This window comes from Carcharodon carcharias, chromosome 23 (assembly GCF_017639515.1).
Source record: "Carcharodon carcharias isolate sCarCar2 chromosome 23, sCarCar2.pri, whole genome shotgun sequence".
Taxonomy (NCBI): domain Eukaryota; kingdom Metazoa; phylum Chordata; class Chondrichthyes; order Lamniformes; family Lamnidae; genus Carcharodon; species Carcharodon carcharias.
In genome coordinates, this window is record NC_054489.1 from 19,696,340 (window position 1) to 19,717,656 (window position 21,317).

General features: G+C 39.6%; 1 protein-coding gene across 3 annotated transcripts in view; it reads left to right on the forward strand.

Moving 5' to 3' along the window:
* Positions 1 to 21,317, forward strand: part of dhx8 (DEAH (Asp-Glu-Ala-His) box polypeptide 8) — a 45,301-nt gene that overhangs the window by 23,682 nt on the left and 302 nt on the right. Inside the window, exons 16-23 of one of the 3 annotated variants that reach the window (XM_041173510.1) lie at positions 1,316 to 1,497; positions 3,817 to 3,957; positions 4,742 to 4,897; positions 6,953 to 7,090; positions 7,971 to 8,099; positions 8,729 to 8,925; positions 11,195 to 11,374; positions 19,553 to 19,808. In XM_041173510.1, the coding sequence (XP_041029444.1) occupies positions 1,316 to 1,497; positions 3,817 to 3,957; positions 4,742 to 4,897; positions 6,953 to 7,090; positions 7,971 to 8,099; positions 8,729 to 8,925; positions 11,195 to 11,374; positions 19,553 to 19,772 (1,343 nt within the window). In that variant the 3' untranslated portion in view covers positions 19,773 to 19,808. Of the gene's footprint in view, positions 1 to 1,315; positions 1,498 to 3,816; positions 3,958 to 4,741; positions 4,898 to 6,952; positions 7,091 to 7,970; positions 8,100 to 8,728; positions 8,926 to 11,194; positions 11,375 to 19,552; positions 19,985 to 21,317 lie in introns of those variants that run through there. The other 2 variants (XM_041173511.1, XM_041173509.1) reach the window with 2 other exon arrangements.

Sequence of the window (21,317 nt, forward strand, 5' to 3'; positions counted from 1 at the left end):
GTGCTGTTTGGATACACATTAGATAAATATGGGACTTGTCTATTCAAGCATAAGAGACCTTTTAACAGTGTAAGAAATCTTAATCATTTTCAAACAATCTCTCCAGCACTGAAAATTATCTTTTACAAGTGTGAAGTTTCATTCCATCAATTTTAATGTTGGAGATTTATTTGCTTTTCTGTCTTTTCTCCCTCTTCCTTAACCCGATCTCTTTCTCCGCATCTTTCATTTTTACTTTCTGTACAACATTTGGCAATGAACTAAATATTTCAAATTCCTATTTCAGACACTTAGTAAAGATTCAATCCTGACTCCCCAAAATATGTACGTCATCTACAAGGCACAAGTCAGGAGTGTGGTGGAATAGTCTCCATTTGCCTGGATGGGTGCAGCTCCCACAACACTCAAGAAGCCTGACACCATCCAGGGCAAAGGAACCCACTTGATTGGTACCCCATCCACCTATGTTCATTCCCTCCATCACCGCCGCACAGTAGCAGCAGTGTGTACCATCTACAAGATGCACTGCAGAAACTCACGAAAGTTTCTTAGGCCGTACCTTCCAAACCCACGATTGCTACTATCTAGAAGGACAAGAGCAGCAGATACATGGGAACACCACCACCTGGAAGTTGCCCTCCAACCGACTCAAAATCCTGACTTTCCTTTACTGTCACTGGGTCAAAATCCTTTAACTCCCTTCCTAACAACACTGTGGATGTACCTACACCACATGGACTACAGCAGTTCAAGAACGCAGCTCATCACCACCTCCTCGAGGGCAGTTAGGGATGGGTAATAAATGCCGGCCTAGCTGGGGACGGCCACATTCCATGAATGAATTTAAATAAAAGTTCAGGAAATACACAATTGCTGGTCTTGATCACGCAGCTCCCAGATACCCTGTAGAAGGCATACACCACCTTGAATTTCTAAGCATCATAAGTTCCAGTGTAAAAATCCATGAGTAAGTTAAGTATAATGAATGGTGAGTGTCATTTGTTTGCCACTGACTGCGAAATCCAGGCCATGGTGTATAGTATAATTGCATGCAGCTTTCTACTTGATGTACTGTCTCCCTTCCTCTCCCCCTGCCTAACCGGCCCCAACCCAAACCAGCCACAGCCTATTGCAGCCCCATATATTTTACCAACAGAAACCGAGACTGTTTCTCTGAATGCATTTATCATTATGTTGGTCGATTATTCTGTGCATTGTAAACAATTTTTTTCAGTTCCAAGATTTAGATTTGCTGTGCCCACAGAAACTTTCAGTGCAATTTTAAAGCCTGTTCTAAAAATGTTTTTGCATTTAGGTGACATCCTAGTTTTCCTAACTGGTCAGGAAGAAATTGACACTGCATGTGAGATTCTGTACGAGCGAATGAAATCCATGGGTCCTGATGTGCCAGAGTTGATCATTCTGCCTGTGTATTCTGCTTTGCCGAGTGAGATGCAAACCAGAATTTTTGACCCAGCCCCTCCTGGCAGCAGAAAGGTAAAACTTCAATCTCACTATTTTAATGTTAAACAGGCAATGCTGTTTCATTTAACTTAGAGCTGTTTAGGTAGAATTAAGAATGTGTTTTAGCTAAAACTAAAAACAAAGTTATTTGAATCTTTAGTTATCAATTCCTCAGTAAAAATTGAGCTAATTCATTGAGCACTTAATGTCTAGTATTTGACAGTTTTACGTATTTCCTTGTAAAGAAACCCAACATTTGTGGAGCTTCAAAGGATTTCTTGCTGCCTGATGTAACTAGCTATCACAAAAACCTTTCCTAACTTGCCTATCTTGATAGCTACATTTTTAAAAAACCATTGTGTATTTTTAGCGGTGTACAAAGATCATTAAACTCTACAGTGATAAGTGTTCCTTTTAGCATTCATTCATGGAATTATGATTAATATATACTAAACATTTAACTTACATCACTAAACACCTGCTATTTGTTACCCATAGGTTTTCTCTTGTAACTTTGAAGTGTTGATTTGGGTTGGTGGGGAGGTGGTTACAATTTCACAGGTGTCAATTGCCCTCTAATATTTTGTTCAATTGGCCATTTTTCATGTGTGATCTGAGATTGGAGGGGGTGTGGTTGAGGGGTAGGGGAGAATTCCCCTGTTCTTTTGGAATCATGTTATGGGATCTTGTGTACACACTGGGAAGTCAAATTGAGCCTTGGCTTAAAGTTTCATTTGTAAAACAACAACTGCAATCCTCCCAGCGTTCTAGTCAACATTTTATCTCTCAAATAGCATAACTAAAACAGAAAGTTTGATCATTTATCGCATTGACTTTGCTTAGCACAAACCAAGGGCTACATTTTCTTATAATACAACAGCGACCAGTTTGTGAAGTATTTTGGGGCATTCTGAGGATGGGAAAGGAAATACAAATGCAAGTTTTTCTAAATCATCTATTTATTTGCCAACTTACTAACAAACATACCAATGAACTTAAATGAATAAGGACCATAACTGCTTACCGCATAAGTTGCAAAATAACTGAAAGCAATGTCTTATAGAATTAAAAAGTTTTTGTGGAAAGATTAATTATAACTTTCAATTGAGAAAAGTGAATTGCAAGAAATGTTGCCATACTGTAGGGCTTGGAGGATGAGGAAGGAGAGTAAATCAGAAAGAGTTCCTGTTCCTGATCGTTATCCAGTAAGTTTGGCTAGAAACTTGAGCCTTTGGGTATGTCTGGGCATACAGGATTGGGCACAGCTCACAACACAGGACTAAGGAAGCTCTGAACTGTTGAATTGTCAGCCTAGATTGTGTCCGAATCTCTGAAGTGGTCCTGGCATCCACAACCTTCTGACTCTGAGGCAAGCATGCTACTACTGAGGTTGCCATCTGCAGGCTTTATCTTTTTTTTCCCTCACCCCTACCATCTAACCAAGTTTTTCTCCTTTTTATCAATGTAATGATTTGTTAGTTTTGTAATCACCAGGAACAAGTGAGTATCTTTCCAAAATGTCCATTCTTTGAATGAGTCTGAACGTTGAGCATTGGCAAGCAGTTCAACTGTCAGCCTTTGCAGACAAGCCTGATCCTCCCCTTGCTTGAAGTTCACAATCACGGGCTTTCCAATAGTAGGTGGATAGTAATCAAGATCACTAACTCTGGTTAATAGTTTTATTTTCTCTTTTAAGTCCAGTCCAAGTATTGCTTCCATTATTATTTCAGATGAGTAAAGCTAACTCAGCACAGATGCAGAGGGCTTTCCTGGTTTGCATTATTCAGTATGCAATTATTCACTGAGGGGAAATTTTCTCTGTTAACTATTGAACAAAATTACTGGAACCTTGGCCTATTTCTTCAAGTTAAGACTTGACCTCCTGTAATGCCATGCTTGCTGGGCACCTTTTGGCCTCATTCCCTCTGCTCCACCATAAGTGCCTGATTGTTCAGCTGCTACTCTCTTGTTCCACCTGCCTTGGTTCTTTCAGCCTTGCCACATCTCCCTTTATGTTTTCAAAATCTTTCTCAAAATTGCCCTCATCAACAATGCCATCGCTGGTCACCCCCAGCTCCTTCTCTATTGCTAATTCCTTTCTGCTGCCTACTCAGCGTCTGCAGATTTTATCTTCTCAATGTAGAGTGCATATGAAATGCCTGCCTGCACATTAAGAACCCTGTAAAATGGTGACAATTGTTGGCAACTGCTCCCAATGTCATAGTGAATTAGTACGGGCCAAAAAGTAAATGATTTAATGGTTCTATCCCTACTGTTGTTTTTTTTAATTCATTCATTTGATATGTTTTCCTAATCCTTTTCCATCTGTAACTACTTGTGTTTAAATTGTAGGTTGTAATTGCCACCAACATTGCTGAAACATCACTGACTATTGATGGCATCTACTATGTTGTGGATCCTGGGTTTGTTAAGCAGAAAGTCTATAACTCGAAGACTGGCATTGACCAGTTAGTGGTGACTCCAATTTCACAGGTTTTATTTTTAAACATCTGTTTTAAATGTAATTTATTGTTGGTCATATTCATTTTTCATATGTTTTGTTATAAACAAAGTCAGCATCATGATTAACTGACACAGGTTATATGTCATTTAGATCTCCCCATAGACTGTGCCATCTGCGTATAGTAGTACAGACTTAAAAAGCCATCTTCTACTCTTACCGGTATTATAGTTTCCTTTTATTCCTCCACTAGTTTCTCACCTCCACCCCAGCCAAATTTTTTTGCACCTCTCCTGCTGTTATTGATTCTTTGCTGGGATGTGATTCCGCTGGTATCGTTATGTTTGGCACCTTTCCCAAGTAGACATTAATTTGTGTGAAATTTGAGGGAAGCCACTTAATCGCAGGGGTATTGTAGCTGAGCTCCACCCTGTCCTCAGCAGGCACCCATACACACCCACATCTGTCTTGCATCACCTCAGTAACACATTAAGCCATTCAGCATCCAGCTTGTGAGCTGTAGGATGCCAGAAAGATGAACTTTGGGCTGAATAACCTTTTCTTTAACTGATCTTGCACGATTTAAGTAAAAATATTTATAGAAACTCAACGATCAATAGGGAAAGTCAAACAATTTTGGTTTTGGTAATTAATCTTTAAAACTGATCATTGTTTGTGATATGTGAAGGGTAATGGAGAGGAAAGGAGGACAAAGTCTTAAATTGTAATATTCCCACCTAGTGCTAAATTTTGTTTGCCATTGTTGTTTCATTTTAAATATTGCCACTTAAGGTTTGAATACTGTGTTGTCCACAGGCTCAAGCTAAGCAGCGTGCTGGCCGTGCAGGAAGGACAGGACCTGGGAAGTGTTATCGATTGTATACAGAGCGTGCCTATAGGGATGAAATGTTGACCACAAATGTTCCTGAAATTCAAAGAACTAATCTTGCTAGTACAGTACTGTCACTCAAGGTAAATTAAATATCGATTGCAGTTACATCTTCAAACACTGCTAAATGCTCTGGATGTAATTAGGTTTAAGTATGGGGAAAGGAGACAAATCTGAAAACCTGTCCCCTTAAAATAATGTTTCCTGAGTGTTGAGGTAACTTTGAGTCTGTATATTAAAACCATAGAAGCGTACAGCACAGAATTAGCCCTTCTTGTCTCCATGTGTTTTCTTAAACCTGGCGCTCTGCTGCGGCATTGCACTAATGTCTCCCTACAGTTCTTTATCTTTGCCACAAATATTAATCCACTTGAAGCAATGGTCCCTATCCCAGCTACTCCCTGTGACAAAGCATTCCAAGCTTTCTCAACTCATTGCTTAAAGTTCTCTTAACCACTTCTCATTCTCTTACTGACAATATTAAATTGATTACTCATTATTACTGAGTCTTCATTCATACTATCAAAACATTTCATAATTTTAAAAACCTCTACTAAATGTCCTCGTAGCTTAATCGACTCCAGTAAAAATTGTCTCGGTATCCCAAGTCTCTTATATGTACAGTTTTCCATAACTGGTATCATCCTGGTGAATCACCTCTGTACTCACTCAGTGTCATTAGTGCCCTTTTAATTATGGTACTTGGAAAATTGCACACAATATAATAACTTTGGAATGACAATGTCCTTGTACAAACTTATTACCAATACTCTTATACTTGATGTTCCTAAGATGTAAAACTCCAAATGCCATTGGTATCTATGTGTTATTAGGTAGTAATGTTATGAAAATGTCTGCGTATTGGTAATCTGGTAAGTATTGTACCCCAGGACAATGATAATGAGCAAAATGACACAGTATGTTTAGTTTCAATTATATTTGAATTTTAAAAAAGACACATTTAAAATGCACCCTCCGAGTAGACTATGGCAGAAGGGTTATTGAATTTAACAGATAACCACTTCTAAGGCCAGGACTTGTGCTGCTTTGTAATTGACTCCTTGATGTTGTTCATTTTGTGTCTTTGAAATCATTGAAGGTTGTTGCTAAACTGAAGTTGAGATGAGGTATTAGAATTGGTCATATTAGAGCAAACTCCTGTTTGCTTATATAGTGTTTGTGGCCATCATTTTGAACAAGATTTTGGTTACCGCTCCTAAGTTTCCCTCTATGGCATGGTTTCTTTATTCTCTGGTCCCATTCTGAAAAGTGTCTTGGGATAGTTCCTACATTAAAGGTGCTATCTAAATGTCGCTGTTGTTGGATAACTACATGATCACATTACTCAAGTCATTTACTTTATGCCACAGAGCGTAGTGGTGGTTATCTTTCCAAGGTATCATGGAGGAAAAAATGTTCCCACAAAAGTTCTGTGATATAGAACGTATATTTGACAGATTTTACGAATTCCCACATGTGATGCAGAGCTTTGTACACTGGGAGCACTTCTCAGGAATTTGGATGCAAAGATCTGCTTACCCCACAGGATTTCTGTCCTTCCTGCTGAATTGGCCTTGATACTCAAATATTCTTGCATTTGCAGTATGCATAGCTATATACCAGGATTATTATTGTTCTCGAGTTCTCTGCTTGTGGGCAGGTCCTCGGTAATTATTCGCCAAACCACGGCTAAGTGCTGTGATTTTTCACTACAGCTAGAACGAGGAGACAAGCCCCGAGTCTGCCTCAGCCGGAACGGAGATCAAACCCAGTGCTGTTGCTGTTAATCTGATCCACCATACTAGTCGCCTAGCCAACTGAGCTAACTGGCCCCCATGCCAGGGTTTTGAGTTCTTAAAACCTGTCCTGTGGTGTCATTTTGGTATTAAAGAAAAAATCAATTGTTTAAAAAAGGTTTTCGGGTTGGTGGCATATCAATTTGTTGTGTATATACCACAATGTTGTGGCATTGTAAATTGTGTGTTGGTGCTCATATTGCTTTTTATAGTTCAGAAGGAAAGTCTAAAGGTCTGTGCTATCAGGACATGACATGAATAGCCTGGGTTAATTGTTTTAATAACTGTAGTCTGGCTTTCAAAATGTATGTACTTTCACAATGAAACCTTTCTCTGTCTCAGGCTATGGGGATCAATGACCTGCTTTCATTTGATTTTATGGATGCCCCTCCTATGGAGACCCTCATCACAGCCATGGAGCAGCTGTACACATTAGGAGCACTGGACGATGAAGGTTTACTGACAAGACTCGGGCGCAGGGTAAGGGAACCTACTGTATCTTTGGTATACTAAACGCTGAGATGCTTTCAACTTTCACATTTGACTTGATAACATCACTCATTTACAACCATTGTTGTATTAAATGAGTTGGGAATCAGTTAAGATTATTTTATTTTATGCCGTGACTGGAATGTTATGCAGGTTGCTTAGATTGTTAATGCCTGAATTCCAATATCATTACAATATCAGTAACCTTAAGTACTAAGCAGGAAGTGATTGGAGTAAGTCTCATTGCTTCTCATTTAGGTCCATTTATTACTCAATGCATAGGTCAGTCACACAGCTATTAAACCTGCAATGTCTGCTGATGTCGTTGTGATCATAAAACTGTCTTCCAAGAAACAAGTTGAGATGTGTCTGCACAATTTTGCAATGGCCAAATTGGCTGGCTGGACAAGGTGATTAGGCTTATTAAATTTTCTGTTGATTTAAGTTTTTGTATTGATTTTATTTTGATTGATTGGCAGAGCTGAGCTATGAGCTCATCCCAATCGGATACTCAAGTCTTTCAGAAAAAGGATCTATAACCCACTATACTTTGTTTATAAATCATTTTGTCACACAGAGCCTGAAGCCTTGTCTTGGACATATGTACATGCACTGCATCAGTCTTCACTGGGTTGATACAGTCTACTCCTGATCAAAAGTTACTTGATTTGAATTGCCTATTAAGTTAATTAGATTGATATCATGCAAAGAATGACAATTCAGAATGTTTTGTTTTAAACAAAAAATTGACTTTGAATTGACAGGAGACCATATTGTTTCCTAGCCACCTTTCACATTAACAATGATGCTAAAAGTTGAATTCTGATTCATCTCAGTACTAAGCTGTTACATTTCTACACACCTTTCTCAGATGGCCGAGTTTCCTCTGGAACCCATGCTATGTAAAATGTTGATCATGTCCGTACATCTTGGCTGCAGTGAAGAGATGTTGACAATTGTGTCCATGCTGTCCGTACAGAATGTTTTCTACCGGCCAAAGGTAGGCAAATCTAACTGGACTGATAATTGAAAGTGCTAACTTAAACCTCCCCATGAATCACTAATGTGTCAATATTATAACTCGCTTTGGGTAAATACACAGCCAATCCATGGAATTGAGATTGTAAACCTATTTTTGCAAGTACTTTTTCTTCAAGCTAGGATTTTCTGCAGAAACTATATTTTAGAAATGAGAAAGTTTATTGTAAAGTACCTGGGCTTCTATCCATTTAGAAACCAATTTAAAAAAAAATTAAACCAAGTGGAAGAACTCAGTTGTTAATCTGGCAAAGTATGGAGTGTTACCAATAAAATTGAAAACATTAGTTCAATTCAAAAATAGATGTTGGAAATGCACAACACTTCCATCAGCACCTGTTAGAAGAAAAGATAGGCTAACGTTTCAGTTGTAGAAACTTCAGAAATGTACCAACAAAAGACCAACATCTGAATTGTTAGCTTACCTTTTCTTTTTAGAGATTTAAGTGACCTGTTCATTCCAGTATCTTCTATATTTGTGGCAGAATTCCAACAGCTGTAATTTTTTCGTTCTGTTTAAGCAGTTGCAGTTGTCAGGTCAATCTGCCTTCACTCAATTATGATTCATATTTGCTGTTAAATCACTACTAGGACAAGCAAGCCCTTGCAGACCAGAAGAAGGCCAAGTTCCACCAGGCAGAAGGGGATCATCTCACTTTGCTTGCTGTCTACAATTCATGGAAAAACAATAAATTTTCCAATCCATGGTGCTATGAAAACTTCATCCAAGCACGTTCCCTTCGCAGAGCACAGGATATCCGCAAACAGATGCTGGGCATCATGGACAGGTATAGGGAAATGCATTGTCGCTCTCAGGAATGAATTTCTTAGCAAGTGAAGTTAAACAAAATCCGCACATCAAATTTATTAATTTAGTTATTGGTCCAATGAACAAATGCATAATGAATGAACTTATATGTATAATGGCACATTCTCACTACCTGGACAGTTTAAATGGTATGCAGTTTTACTTGATAACATTGCCAGACATTTTTCACTTCTTCCCTTCTCTATAATCTCGATTGAATGTGCAGTAACCCTAGCCAGAAGGATGAATGGAAAGATAACACATAAGATTATGGCTCCTTTTCAGATATGCCTACTATATTAAGTTATACTTGAAAAATCACTTTCCTGTGCCTTGCCATGTACCAAGAAAATGTAATGACATATAAATAAAGATAATGGGGCATGGAAAGAAGATTCAGACATTCAAGGCTCTGTGATTTTCTTATCCGGTGCTACAATATGCACAATAGCACTCTGAGCCACCTCAGTTTATGTTCTGTTTCTTACCTGAAGTGGGTGGAATTGTATAGCCTCCATGCAACGCTTCCCCATGGGGGCATGACTATTAGTGGTAACTCATTCTGTGAACCCGTGTTCCCACCACTCCATGCTGTGCAAGTCGTATGTGTAATATGCAAAGAGCTAGTAGTATTTCATTAGAAAAGTAAGGATAATTTGTTAGAGAGGGAGTGGAGACAAAATAATAAATTTGCAGGGGAGAATGCTTATGTTTATGCCCATTCCTTATCCCATTGCACCAGTTTACTGGCATTCTTTTTGTGTTTTATCATGAAAAGTGTACACATCTTTCTTAAGCTTTTTGCAAAGTTTATTTGTAACCACTACCAGAAACTGTCATGGTTTTAAAGTTGTCCTGTTCCATTCTTCAGAAGAAAAAAAATTTGGAGAGGACATGATACAATCATTTGCAAACAATTCTTGTCCACATTTGTAGCAACTACCTGTTGTGAATATTCTACTACACATCATTAGTTAGTTTTAACAAGGAATAAACTCAAGCAAAATTTAATATTTAAGCTGAAAATAGCATATATGCACTTTAGTTTGCATAGGACCCTAAAAATCTGTAGTACAGAGGTCATTTCACCCATTGCCACAGTCTTCTTTCCATCCCCCATTATCTTTATTTACATGTCATTACATTTTCTTGGTACATGTATGATGCTAGAGAGCGATTTTTCAAGTATAATTTAAGAGAGTAGGCAAACCTGAAAAGGAACTGTATTCTTGTGATTTATGATGCCAGTACAATTTCTTGGATTACAGTCTTGTGATGGCCACCCTGCTCAACATGTCAGGAGAGCAAAGCAGGACTCCATCCCCTGCTATGTTGTCATCCCCCTAACCCGAAAAGAATGAAGGAACTCTTATTTATATGCAGTAGTGCCTTTCATAGTCTATAGCCGTCCTCTCGTTGGCCTGTACAAGATACGCTGAGATATTGCATGTTCAGGCCCTAGCTGCCAGGTGAATTCTGACAGGAGAATGGCAGCCATTGACCATTGAATGTTGTAAGCCCGGACCCGATGTTTCTTGCGTCCGGCTTTGATCTGACACAAATGTGGAAAATACGTTGGATGGCATATTCCCCTCATTTGCATTTCTTGGTTCACATGCCCACCCCGATATGAGTAGGCGTACTGACTACCATCTGCCCAGCCCAGTAATGCTGATGTGTCAGCCATGGCTCAGTTGGTAACACTCTTACTGCTAAGTCCCAAAATTCTGGCTTCAAGTCCCAAACCAGGCCTTGAGCACAAAAATCAAGGCTGACACTCCAGTGCAGTACTGAGGAGGTGCTGCACTGTTGGACTTTTGGATGAGATATTAAACTGTACCCCCATCTGCTTGCCCAGATGGATGTAAAAGACCCCATGACACTGTTTTGAAAAAAGAGCAGGGAAATTATCCCTGGTGTCCTCAACCAACATCTCAAAAAGAAACACAGTATCTGGTTATTTTCACATTGTTCTGTGTGGGAGTTTGCTGTACTAAATTGCCTCTCACGTTCTCGACATTACAACAATGGCTACAATTCAAAAGTACTTTGTTGGCTGTAAAGCACTTTGAGATACCCGCTAGTTGTGAAAGGTGCTGTATAAATGCAAGTCTTTTTAAAAATGTTGGAGTGACTAAAAGTCTAGGCTGGATCTTTTGAAATAATTCTGTGCCACTAAGTGAAGTAAAAACATAATTTGTGTTGTAACCAAGTTACTAATTTTTAGTTTGGCTTGTGTTTTCTTATAGACATAAACTGGATGTTGTTTCGTGTGGAAAAGCCACGGTGCGAGTTCAGAAAGCAATCTGCAGCGGTTTCTTCCGCAATGCAGCTAAGAAGGACCCACAAGAGGGATACCGTACACTAATTGACCAGCAGGTGGTGTATATTCACCCCTCCAGTGCTCTCTTCAACAGGCAGCCTGAATGGTATGTAATGTTAATGACATAATCACAGTGTCAAACTAACCACCGTGTGGAACGCCTCTGCGGGCAGTCAGGTCTGGCTCACTTTGTACTGCTGAAATCTGTTTACCTGCAAGCAATGATAAAATACTGTGGATTAAATTTCTGATAAATTTTGAAGTTTTCTGAATGGCAGACAAAGCTCAATTTGCCCGATTCTCAAGACTAAATGTTTTGCTTGCAGGAAGAGACACTTAAATCACTGGTGAGCTTGTTTTTCTTTCCAGGAGGAAGGAAGTAGGAGGGAGGAAAATGGCAGTGCCCTGTGAGCAGCCACACACGACTTGGGCATTTTTTTGACCACCCACACCTTGTTCGTCGATCTGCATGTTGGTCTTTTGACCAGCGTATGGCTTTATACTTTTTAAACCCTGTTACATTTTTTGCCTCAATAGCTACTCTTCTGTAGCACTGGAGCACCCTTTTGCGCTGAGGGTGGAATTCTTCTGATTTCTGTCTTTTTCCTTCTATCCTGAAATGATGCTTCTTGTTACCAATTTGCCAACAAGTTAAAACAATTTTTTGCTATTTACCCTATCAATTTATAATTTTGGAAACCTCTTAGATTCCCCTTAATCTTCTAGGTTCCATTTGTGAGCTGTTCTTCACATCCGTAACTTCTCATTTCTGCTATTATTTTATCATATATTTGCTGTATGCCTTTCACAGCACTAATGTCCTTATAATAACAGAATGACCTGAATTGTACTCAGTACTCCAACAATAGCCTAACCAATGTAATTTACAAATTCAAAGCTGGTTGAATATATTTCTAGTAATATCCCAAAATGTACTACTTCATGTTTTTCTGCATCTGTCACATATCTTCTCACTCCACTAAACTGTGTTCTTCTGCATTCTTCTTCACTCTTTCCCACATTTTGTGTTTAGTACCATCAATAAACTTCAGTATCCTTGCTCTTTGTGTTTGTTCAAATCATGCATGTTTTTAGATTCATTTTCCTCTATAATACTGAAGCAAGATACTTATTTACATATTAATACCATTCCTCTACTCTCAATTATAAGATGTTTTCTTTGTCTCAAGTGCTTCCACACCAACCTTGACTATCCTTTAATTCTTTATTTGCTTGTAAAATGTTTTTGCTATGTTCCCCTTATGCCAATCTTCTCCCATATTTACTTTCGTCTGCTTTAATCTCCCTGTTTACTTTCTGGCTGTTTTTATATTTTTCATATTATTTGCCCCTGTATTTTTCACTTGCATTTTTAAAACATAATTTTTGCTGTCATTTCTCTTCATTCATGCATCTCTTTTACCCAGAGGAGGGAGATATTTAACCTATCCCTTATTCAACTCTTGTTTAAATATCCCTCACTGTTTGTAATTTTTTTTTTAACAAATACTTAACCAAGGCAGCATCTCTCTTCAAATCATGCACTTATCCTTTGCATTGAGTGACAAACAGAACCCTGCTATTTATTTCATGGCACCAGTGAGATGTCATCAGCGGCTTGCATGTTATTACTGGAATATTGTGCAACTAGTCCAGAAAGTCCATTTCACAAATTGGATGTTAAAGTGATTTCTCCTATGGCAAGCCCTTTTTTAAAAGCTTAAATTCTTTTGGTTTTTTCCATAATGTTTTTCCATAGCGAATATGACAGTAGAATTTTACTACAGCATCTGTAGTACATGTAAACAATTTACATTACATGATGCTTGCATATTTGTGGTATTTATATGAATGACAAAGTTCTCTTGATGGCTTACTGAATAAAAGCATTATGTACGGTACCAAGCTATACAGATCAGTAAGGTCCTGGGGTTGCGCAAAGATAGCTGGTCACAGTGGATGGGGCACACCACAACTGGGTTGTATATCTGTGGGCTAGCAAGAGGAAAAATTGGCTTGAGTTACTGTTGCTGACCCACCCCGCTCCCCACACCCTCCCCACTGCAAAGTTGGCATAATTGGATGCCAATTGGGAACCAACATCTAGCTTGGCTGTTATCCATCCATTTTGAATCATTTGCTAACATTCACTGCCTTTCCTTAATGAAAGCCTGAGGCTAGATATTGGGAGCTCTTAGTGACAGCAGGACTATACTTCAACATGGATTTGCATCTTTTGTGGAAGAAAGAGAATATTTGGAGCAACAAGGAAAGCAATTAGTTGAGCCAAGAAAATATTGATAGTAGGCAGTGAAATGAACTGGTTAATGTATCCATTAAAATAGCAGACAGAGAGCTGATACATGACTGTGCTAAGGGTTTGTCTGCAAATACCACCAGTCATTTATAACCTTGGTGAGGTGAGAGTGACCCCCCTTGACATCAAGGTCGCGTTTGACCGAGTGTGATATCAAGGAGCCCTAGCGAAACTGGAGTCAATGGAAATCAGGGGGAAAACTCTTCACTGGCTGGAGTCATACCTAGCACAAAGGAAAATAGTTGTGGTTGTTGGAGGTCTGTCACCTCAGCTCCAGGTCATCACTGCAGGAGTTCCTCAAGGTAGAGTCCTAGGCCCAATGACCTTCCTTCCATCATAAGGTCAGAAGTGGGGATCTTCGCTGATTGTGCAATGTTAGGCACCATTTGTGACTCCTCAGATATTGAGGCAGCCCATGTCCAAATGTACAAGACCTGGACAATATACAGGCTTGGGCTGACAAATGGCAAGTAACATTCGCACCCCACAAGTGCCAGGCAATGACCATCTCCAACAAGAAAGAATCTAACCATCACCCCATGGCGTTCAATGGCATTACCATCACTGAATCCCCCACTATCAACATCCTGGGGGGTTAACATTGACCAGAAGCTAAACTGGACTAGCCATATAATTATTCACCTTCTGACTCCCCAAAGCTTTCCACAATGTACAAGATACATATCAAGAGTGTGATGGGAATACTCCCCACTTACCTGGATGATTGCAGCTCCCACAACACTTAAGAAGCTAGACATTGCCCAGGACAAAGCAGCCCACTTGATTGGCACCATATCCACAAACATTTACTCCTTCCACCACTGACGCACAAAAGCAGCAGTGTGTACAACCTACAAGGTGCACTGCAGGAATTCACCAAGGTCCCTTAGACAGCACGTTCCAAACCCACGACCACTACCATCTAGAAGGAGGAGGGGAACAAATAGATGGGAACACCACCACCTGAAAGATCCTCCCCTGCAATTCACTCACCATCCTGCCTTGGAAATATATCACCATTCTTTCACTGCTGCCCAGTCAAAATCCAGGATTTTATCACATGGACTGCAGCGGTTCAAGAAGGCAACTAACCACCACCTTCTAAGGGCAATTAGGGATGGGCAATAAATGCTGGCCTGGCCAGTGAAGCCCCCATCCCCTGAAAGAATAAAAAAAACTTTGTTTTTTTTAATAGTTGGTAATGAGAACTATATCCAGGATATGAAAATGTAATTAACTGCTCAGTTGTGAGTTTTGTATCAGTGACCAGTGCTTTACTGGGAATTGGGTTGAGACTGGCTAATCTCCAATTTGCTTAATCACAGAAAGTAAGCATCATCAGCTAACTGATACGCAAATAAAACTGAATCCCAAGTTTGAAAGGACACGCTTTACTCCCTACCTTGTCTCTACCTATTTCAGTTTTAAAATTAATATTGCTGAAAAAAGAGACGCTGAAGCTTTAAAATTAATGTTTACACACAATGGATACAAGACACAATCACCAACAGGACCGCTGGCACAATTTGGGTGTAGAAATATGTCATTGTGAATCAAATACATGTGAAATGCATCTCAAAATAAACTACAAAGTGATCACTAAAACAACAAATTGAAATATTTCATTACAACAATATAGGGAGTGTTGATACAAAACAACAACTTGCATTTATATAGCAGCTTTAAAGTAGTAAAATGTCCCAAGGTGCTTAACTTTTGACACCAAGCCACATAAGGAAGTATCAGGACAGATGATCAACAAAGAGGTAAGTTAAATAGTGTCTTAAATGAGGATAGAGAGGTTTAGAGAGAAAACTCTGGAGATTAAATCTGAAGGCTTGGTCTCCAGTCATGGAATGATTAAAACTGGGATGCGCGAGAGACCGGAATGGAGGAGTGGAGAAATCTCAGTTGCAGGGCTGGAGGAGGTTTACAGAGCTAGGAAGAGGCTAGGCCATGCTGGGGGGTGGGGGGAAAGAACAAAATTATGTGATCGTGAACAAACATTTGTATAAAGTGTGATGTGTAAGTTCGGACACAATAGGATTCTTATTGTCCTGAGTTAGCTGGTGACTCTCGGGCACAACATTCAAGCTAAGGTGTGGTACATATCTAATGGAAGAACAAATTACCTGAGTTTACCTAAGTAGGATGCACTAAAAACAGAACAGTATTGGTGACCAAGGAGGCATTGAATTTCTTAGCTCTTGTTTCTGCAGAGTCAGTGGAATACTACCGAAGAAGCTAATGGAGAGAGTAAAGCTTAAATTATTTTGAAATGAATTGTAAACAGTGGCTTTAAGTTTTCGGATTGACTTTGTGAGATTTGGAAAAGGACAAGTGCTAAGAACTGATTAGCAGGAATCCCTCTATAAAATTTCAGTGGACGAAAGCGATACTGACTCCATGATGATATTTTGTATTCTTCCAATACATGGATTGTCTTCTGATTGACTTACGGATAGTGTCAGCCCATATTCCACAGTGAATTGTGGTATGTAAGTCCTTTGGGCTAAGTGAGTCACTTCCCCCATTTATTTAATTGATTTGCTACATTTGGCAGCCTGACTTGACATTCTGTCTACATAGCACGAATAGCCTTTTGCAGATGTCTGTTTGCAGGCCTTTGTTTCACTTGAAGAAGTAACTAAACTTCTTCTGTATGCTATATACCCATTCTTTTTTTGTCCTATGATTTCTGCAAGCTTGCTATAGGGTTTGTATGTTTAAGTGACATTTTTTTCCCTTTTCCATAAATATATATTGTAGTCCACTTTGATGTTACCCATTTTGTAAAGTTATTTTTGCTTTCTCTTCACATGCTTGAATTAAGCTTCACAAAGCTTCTTTGGGAACTTTCTGTTTTTCATCTCGTTTCCCTCCTTCGGGGTTAGCCCTGCTAATTCTAGGCTTTGTTTCAGGTGGGCGTCTCCAGACTTTACACCAGTTAGTTCTTGTTCAGGACTTTGCCGCCGGGCTCATACTGGTGCCTAGAGTGAAGGTGGGAAATGGGATAGATCATCTCATTAGTTGAGTTGCTGTTTTTACCCCTGCAGTGCTGTGTTTCTAGCCAATATAACATTCTACCTGAAGTTTTTCCTCCGACTCTTTTTTAGCTAAATTTTCAAATCACATTGCTTTCATAATTTTTTAAGGTGTGTAGTAAATGAAATGACCGTAGATGTAGGCATTAAAGTCGACCATTGAAGTCTCGATAAATCCCTCCATAAAGTGGGGCCGATTTATATGTCACAGCTGGATGTGGGTGGTCGCCAATTTTGTCATTCGCCACGTGGAGTCTTCTTTCAATGGGTGCGCCTTAAACTCCTCCGTACCTTGGCAACACAGCTCAAATTACCTGCTTGATTCCCTGTGCCCAGTTATGAGGGATCAGAAAATAAAACAACCATTTGTGAGGTCAAAAATTGAGGCTGACTACTAATGCATGTATAGCATTTCGTGGCAGGGGAAGGGGTGGTGTTGCGGTTGACTTATATGTTGAGTATATGTAAAGACATGATTTTTGGTGCTGAAAAATGGGGCCATCTTACATGCCAGGCAACTTATATGCCGTGATGTAAGTGTTAGTGAAAAGAGGCACAGGAGAGTGTAATATCCTCCATTGGTTTATTATATTAATAAAGTCTTAGATTGGGACTTGAACCCATAACTTTCTGGCTTAAGAGGTGAGAGTGCCACTAATTGAGCCATGGTTGACACTGAATTCAGCAAAATTGGCAATCTGGTTCAGAAGCATCACAAGAATGGCTAGTATTAGAAACGGAAGTGTCACACTTGGGGAGCAAGTGGCATTCTTCAGAGGTTGGAGTATTGGTACATCATAGGGAGTGGTTTAAAGGGAGTTTTGGCTTAGTGGTAGTACTTATGCCCAAGTCAGAAAGTCATTGGTTCAAGCCCCACTTTTGAGACTGAGCACATAATCTAGACATTAATGGATTTAACATTGCAAGTGATAGAACAGGAAGACAGCAGAATCGCATAATAGCATAGCACAGAAGGAGACCATTCAGCCCATCAAGTCTGAAACTCTTTTTGGAAGAGCAATCCAGTTAGTCCCACTCCCAAGCTCCTTCCCCATACCCCTGCAATTCTTTTCCTTCAGATATTTATCATTCCCTTTTGAAACCTCCTATTGAATGTTACCACCACCCAATCAAACAATGCATTCCCAATTCAAATCACTCGTCATGTAAAAGAAAGTCTTTTGCTTCCTCTACACGTGTTTGAATTAAGTTTCACAAAGCTTCTTTGGGAACTTTCTATTTTTCATCTCATTTCCCTCCTTCGGGGTTAGCCCTGCTAATTATAGGCTTTATTTCAGGTGGGCGTCTCCAGACTTTGCACCAGTTAGTTCTTGTTCTGGAATCTGCTGCTGGACTTGTTCTGGTGCCTATAGTGAAGTTGGGAAATGGGTTGGATAAAAAGGGATATGGAGCGGAAAGTAATTAGAAAATGAACAGTGCCAGAAAAGCGATGGAGCGTTTTCCAGTTTTGAAACTTAGTTACGTGCATCTGGATATGATATGGCATAGGCTAAAGTACAAAAAAGAATTTGCATTTGCAGTGCACATTTCATGATGTCAGGATGTCTCAAAGTGCTTGACAGCCAATTAAGGTTTTTTTTGTTGTAAAGTAGGGAAAAGCAATACTTGTACATTGCAAAGTCTGACATTAAGATAAATGACGATATTTTTTTAGTGAAGTTGATTGAGGGGTACATGTTAGCCAGAATACTGAGAAAACCGCCCCCCCTCCAACTCTTACTTGAATTGTTCCATGAATGTTTTATGTCCATGTGAGAAGGCAAACAAGGCCTTGATTTTTGCCTCACCTAAAAGATGGTACCTCCAACAGTGCGATAGTCCCTCAATACTGCACTGCTATACCAGCCTAGATTATGTGCTCAGTCTCAAAAGTGGGGCTTGAACCAATGACTTTCTGACTTGGGCATAAGTACTACCACTAAGCCAAAACTCCCTTTAAACCACTCCCTATGATGTACCAATACTCCAACCTCTGAAGAATGCCACTTGCTCCCCGAGTGTGACGCTTCCGTTTCTAATACTAGCCATTCTTGTGATGCTTCTGAACCAGATTGCCAATTTTGCTGAATTCAGTGTCAACCATGGCTCAATTAGTGGCACTCTCACCTCTTAAGCCAGAAAGTTATGGGTTCAAGTCCCAATCTAAGACTTGAGTGCAAAAACCAAGGCTGACACTCCATTGCAGTACAGAGGGAGCACTTACGGATGGATGTTAAACCGAGGCCCTGTCTACCTTCTCAGTTGTACATAAAAGTTCCCGTTACACTATTTCAAAAAAGAGCCTGGGGGGTGGGTGCAAGGGGGTGTGCCCTGGCCAATATTTAATTCTGAATCAACATTAAAAAAAACAAATTATCTGGCCATTGCTGTTTGTGGGAGCTTGCTGTGTGCAAATTGACTGCCATGTTTCCAATATTAGGACAGTGTGGCTACACTTCAAAACTGCATCGTTGGTTGCAAAGCACTAGATATGTGCTGTGGTTGTGAAAGGTACTATATAAATGCAAATCTTTTAAGTTACAGAAAGATTTTGTTATATGCATTTTATATGAATGATTTACAGCCAACAGAGAAGAAATTTTCAACCCATCAATCAGAGTTGGTTCAAACCAAAATTCTGGCGATGAAAGGACAATGTTGGTATTTCTTCACAGCTCTTTCCCTCTCCTGCCCATACCCATGAAGATTGGCAATGCTAGATGCATTGTTAATAATAGGCCAGGGAATCCATTTGTGAAATGTTTAACTTTAATGGAGATTCTACATATGACTGTCTTTACTCTCCAACTATTCTGGACCATGTGTGATAAAACTGTGAAATTGTTTCCCAATATGAAAAGTTGAAATTCGCACAAGAAAATAGGATCATCAAGAGTTTACAATATCCGTATGTCTTTTTCAGGGTTGTATATCATGAACTTGTCTTAACTACTAAGGAATACATGCGGGAAGTGACCACCATTGACCCACGCTGGTTGGTAGAGTTTGCACCAGCCTTCTTTAAAGTGTCTGACCCAACTAAACTCAGCAAACAAAAGAAACAGCAGAGGCTGGAGCCCCTCTACAACCGCTATGAAGAGCCCAATGCTTGGAGGATCTCCCGCGCATTCAGGCGACGTTAGGCTGCTGGTCGCCATAATTTCTTGGTAAAGAATGGGGTAAGAAGTGGGAGGAATGCTTGAGGGATTTGCAGGCTAAAATGTTTGACTCCACGCTGCACCCTAAAAATTGAACATTTGCACCTCCAATATTTAAAAAACTTATTTTTGTGTGTTGCCCTATATGATGTATTCCTAGCAATTAAAAGCATCATGTGAGCTAGTTTCCTTCAAAAGGAAATATTTTCTGTGCGTTCTTGATGTATTACCGTTACACATTCCTGTTATACGCAAAGATAAAAGCCAAATGCTGCAGATGCTGGAAATCTAAAACAAAAACAGAAAATGCTGGAAAAACTCAGCAGGTCTAACAGCATCTGTGGAGAGAAAAACAGAGTTAACGTTTCGAGTCCGTATGACTCTTCTTCAGAGCTAAAGAGAAGCAAAAATGTGATGAAATTTATACTGTTTAAGGGGCAGTGTGGAGCAGGTGAAGCTGGATAAAAGGTCAGCGAAAGGTGGGGGCAAAGGAAAGATTGACAAAGATGTCATGAACAAAAGGACAAAGGGGGTGTTAATGGTAGTGGTAAGGGCTCTTACCACTCCCATTAACACCCAAAGGCCCTGGGGCTCTAACCACCACCATTAACACTCCCAATGGGCTCTTACCACTACCATTAACACCCAAAGGCCCTGAGGCTCTTACCACTACCATTAACACCCCCTTTGTCTTTTTGTTCATGACATCTTTGTCAATCTTTCCTTTGCCCCCACCTTTCATTGACCTTCTATCCAGCTTCACCTGCTCCACACCACCCTCCCCCCCTCCAAACAGTATAAATTTCATCACATTTTTACTTCGCTTTAGCTCTGAAGACGAGTCATATGCACTCGAAACGTTAACTCTGTTTTTCTCTCCACAGATGCTGTTAGGCCTGCTGAGTTTTTCCAGCATTTTCTGTTTCTGTTATACGCAAACCTGGCTAGAGCTGCTGTTTATCTGTCTCTGCAGTATAAACTAATGTATAGTAACAATTGAATCCAAGAAGATACTTTTCCATTGCATCAAATAGAATGCGGCAGAAAGTCCTTATTTTTAAAAAAAAATGCAGCCTTTTTAAAGTTTTTTTTTACCCATAGCTAATATTTTGAGAACAAGCACAAAATGTAATTGAGAATGTGTTTAACCATTTTCAAATCTTAAGCATTTGAAACCTCTGGAGTCAAGTCAAGAAATGCATAACTGCAATATAAATCTGGAAGCCTGGATTACAAAAGAAGAAACTAGATTAATATTGTGGTTGGGCATTTCTTTCTTACTCTCCTCATGTACTGAAAGACCTGTTCTACCTTTTCAACCCCTCAACTTCCTAGATTTGTTTTACCCAGAATGTTATAGCATCTTTTTAATCCGTCAAGTCATTTTATGACTCGCGAGAGCTATAATTATCATTGAAATGGATTAAACATTGAAGTGTAAGACATGCCTCTTGGCTATTACCTTTATAAGAGTTTAATGATTCTTCCAGTGCATTGTAAGGTTTAAACAGTAGCACTGCTAATACAGAT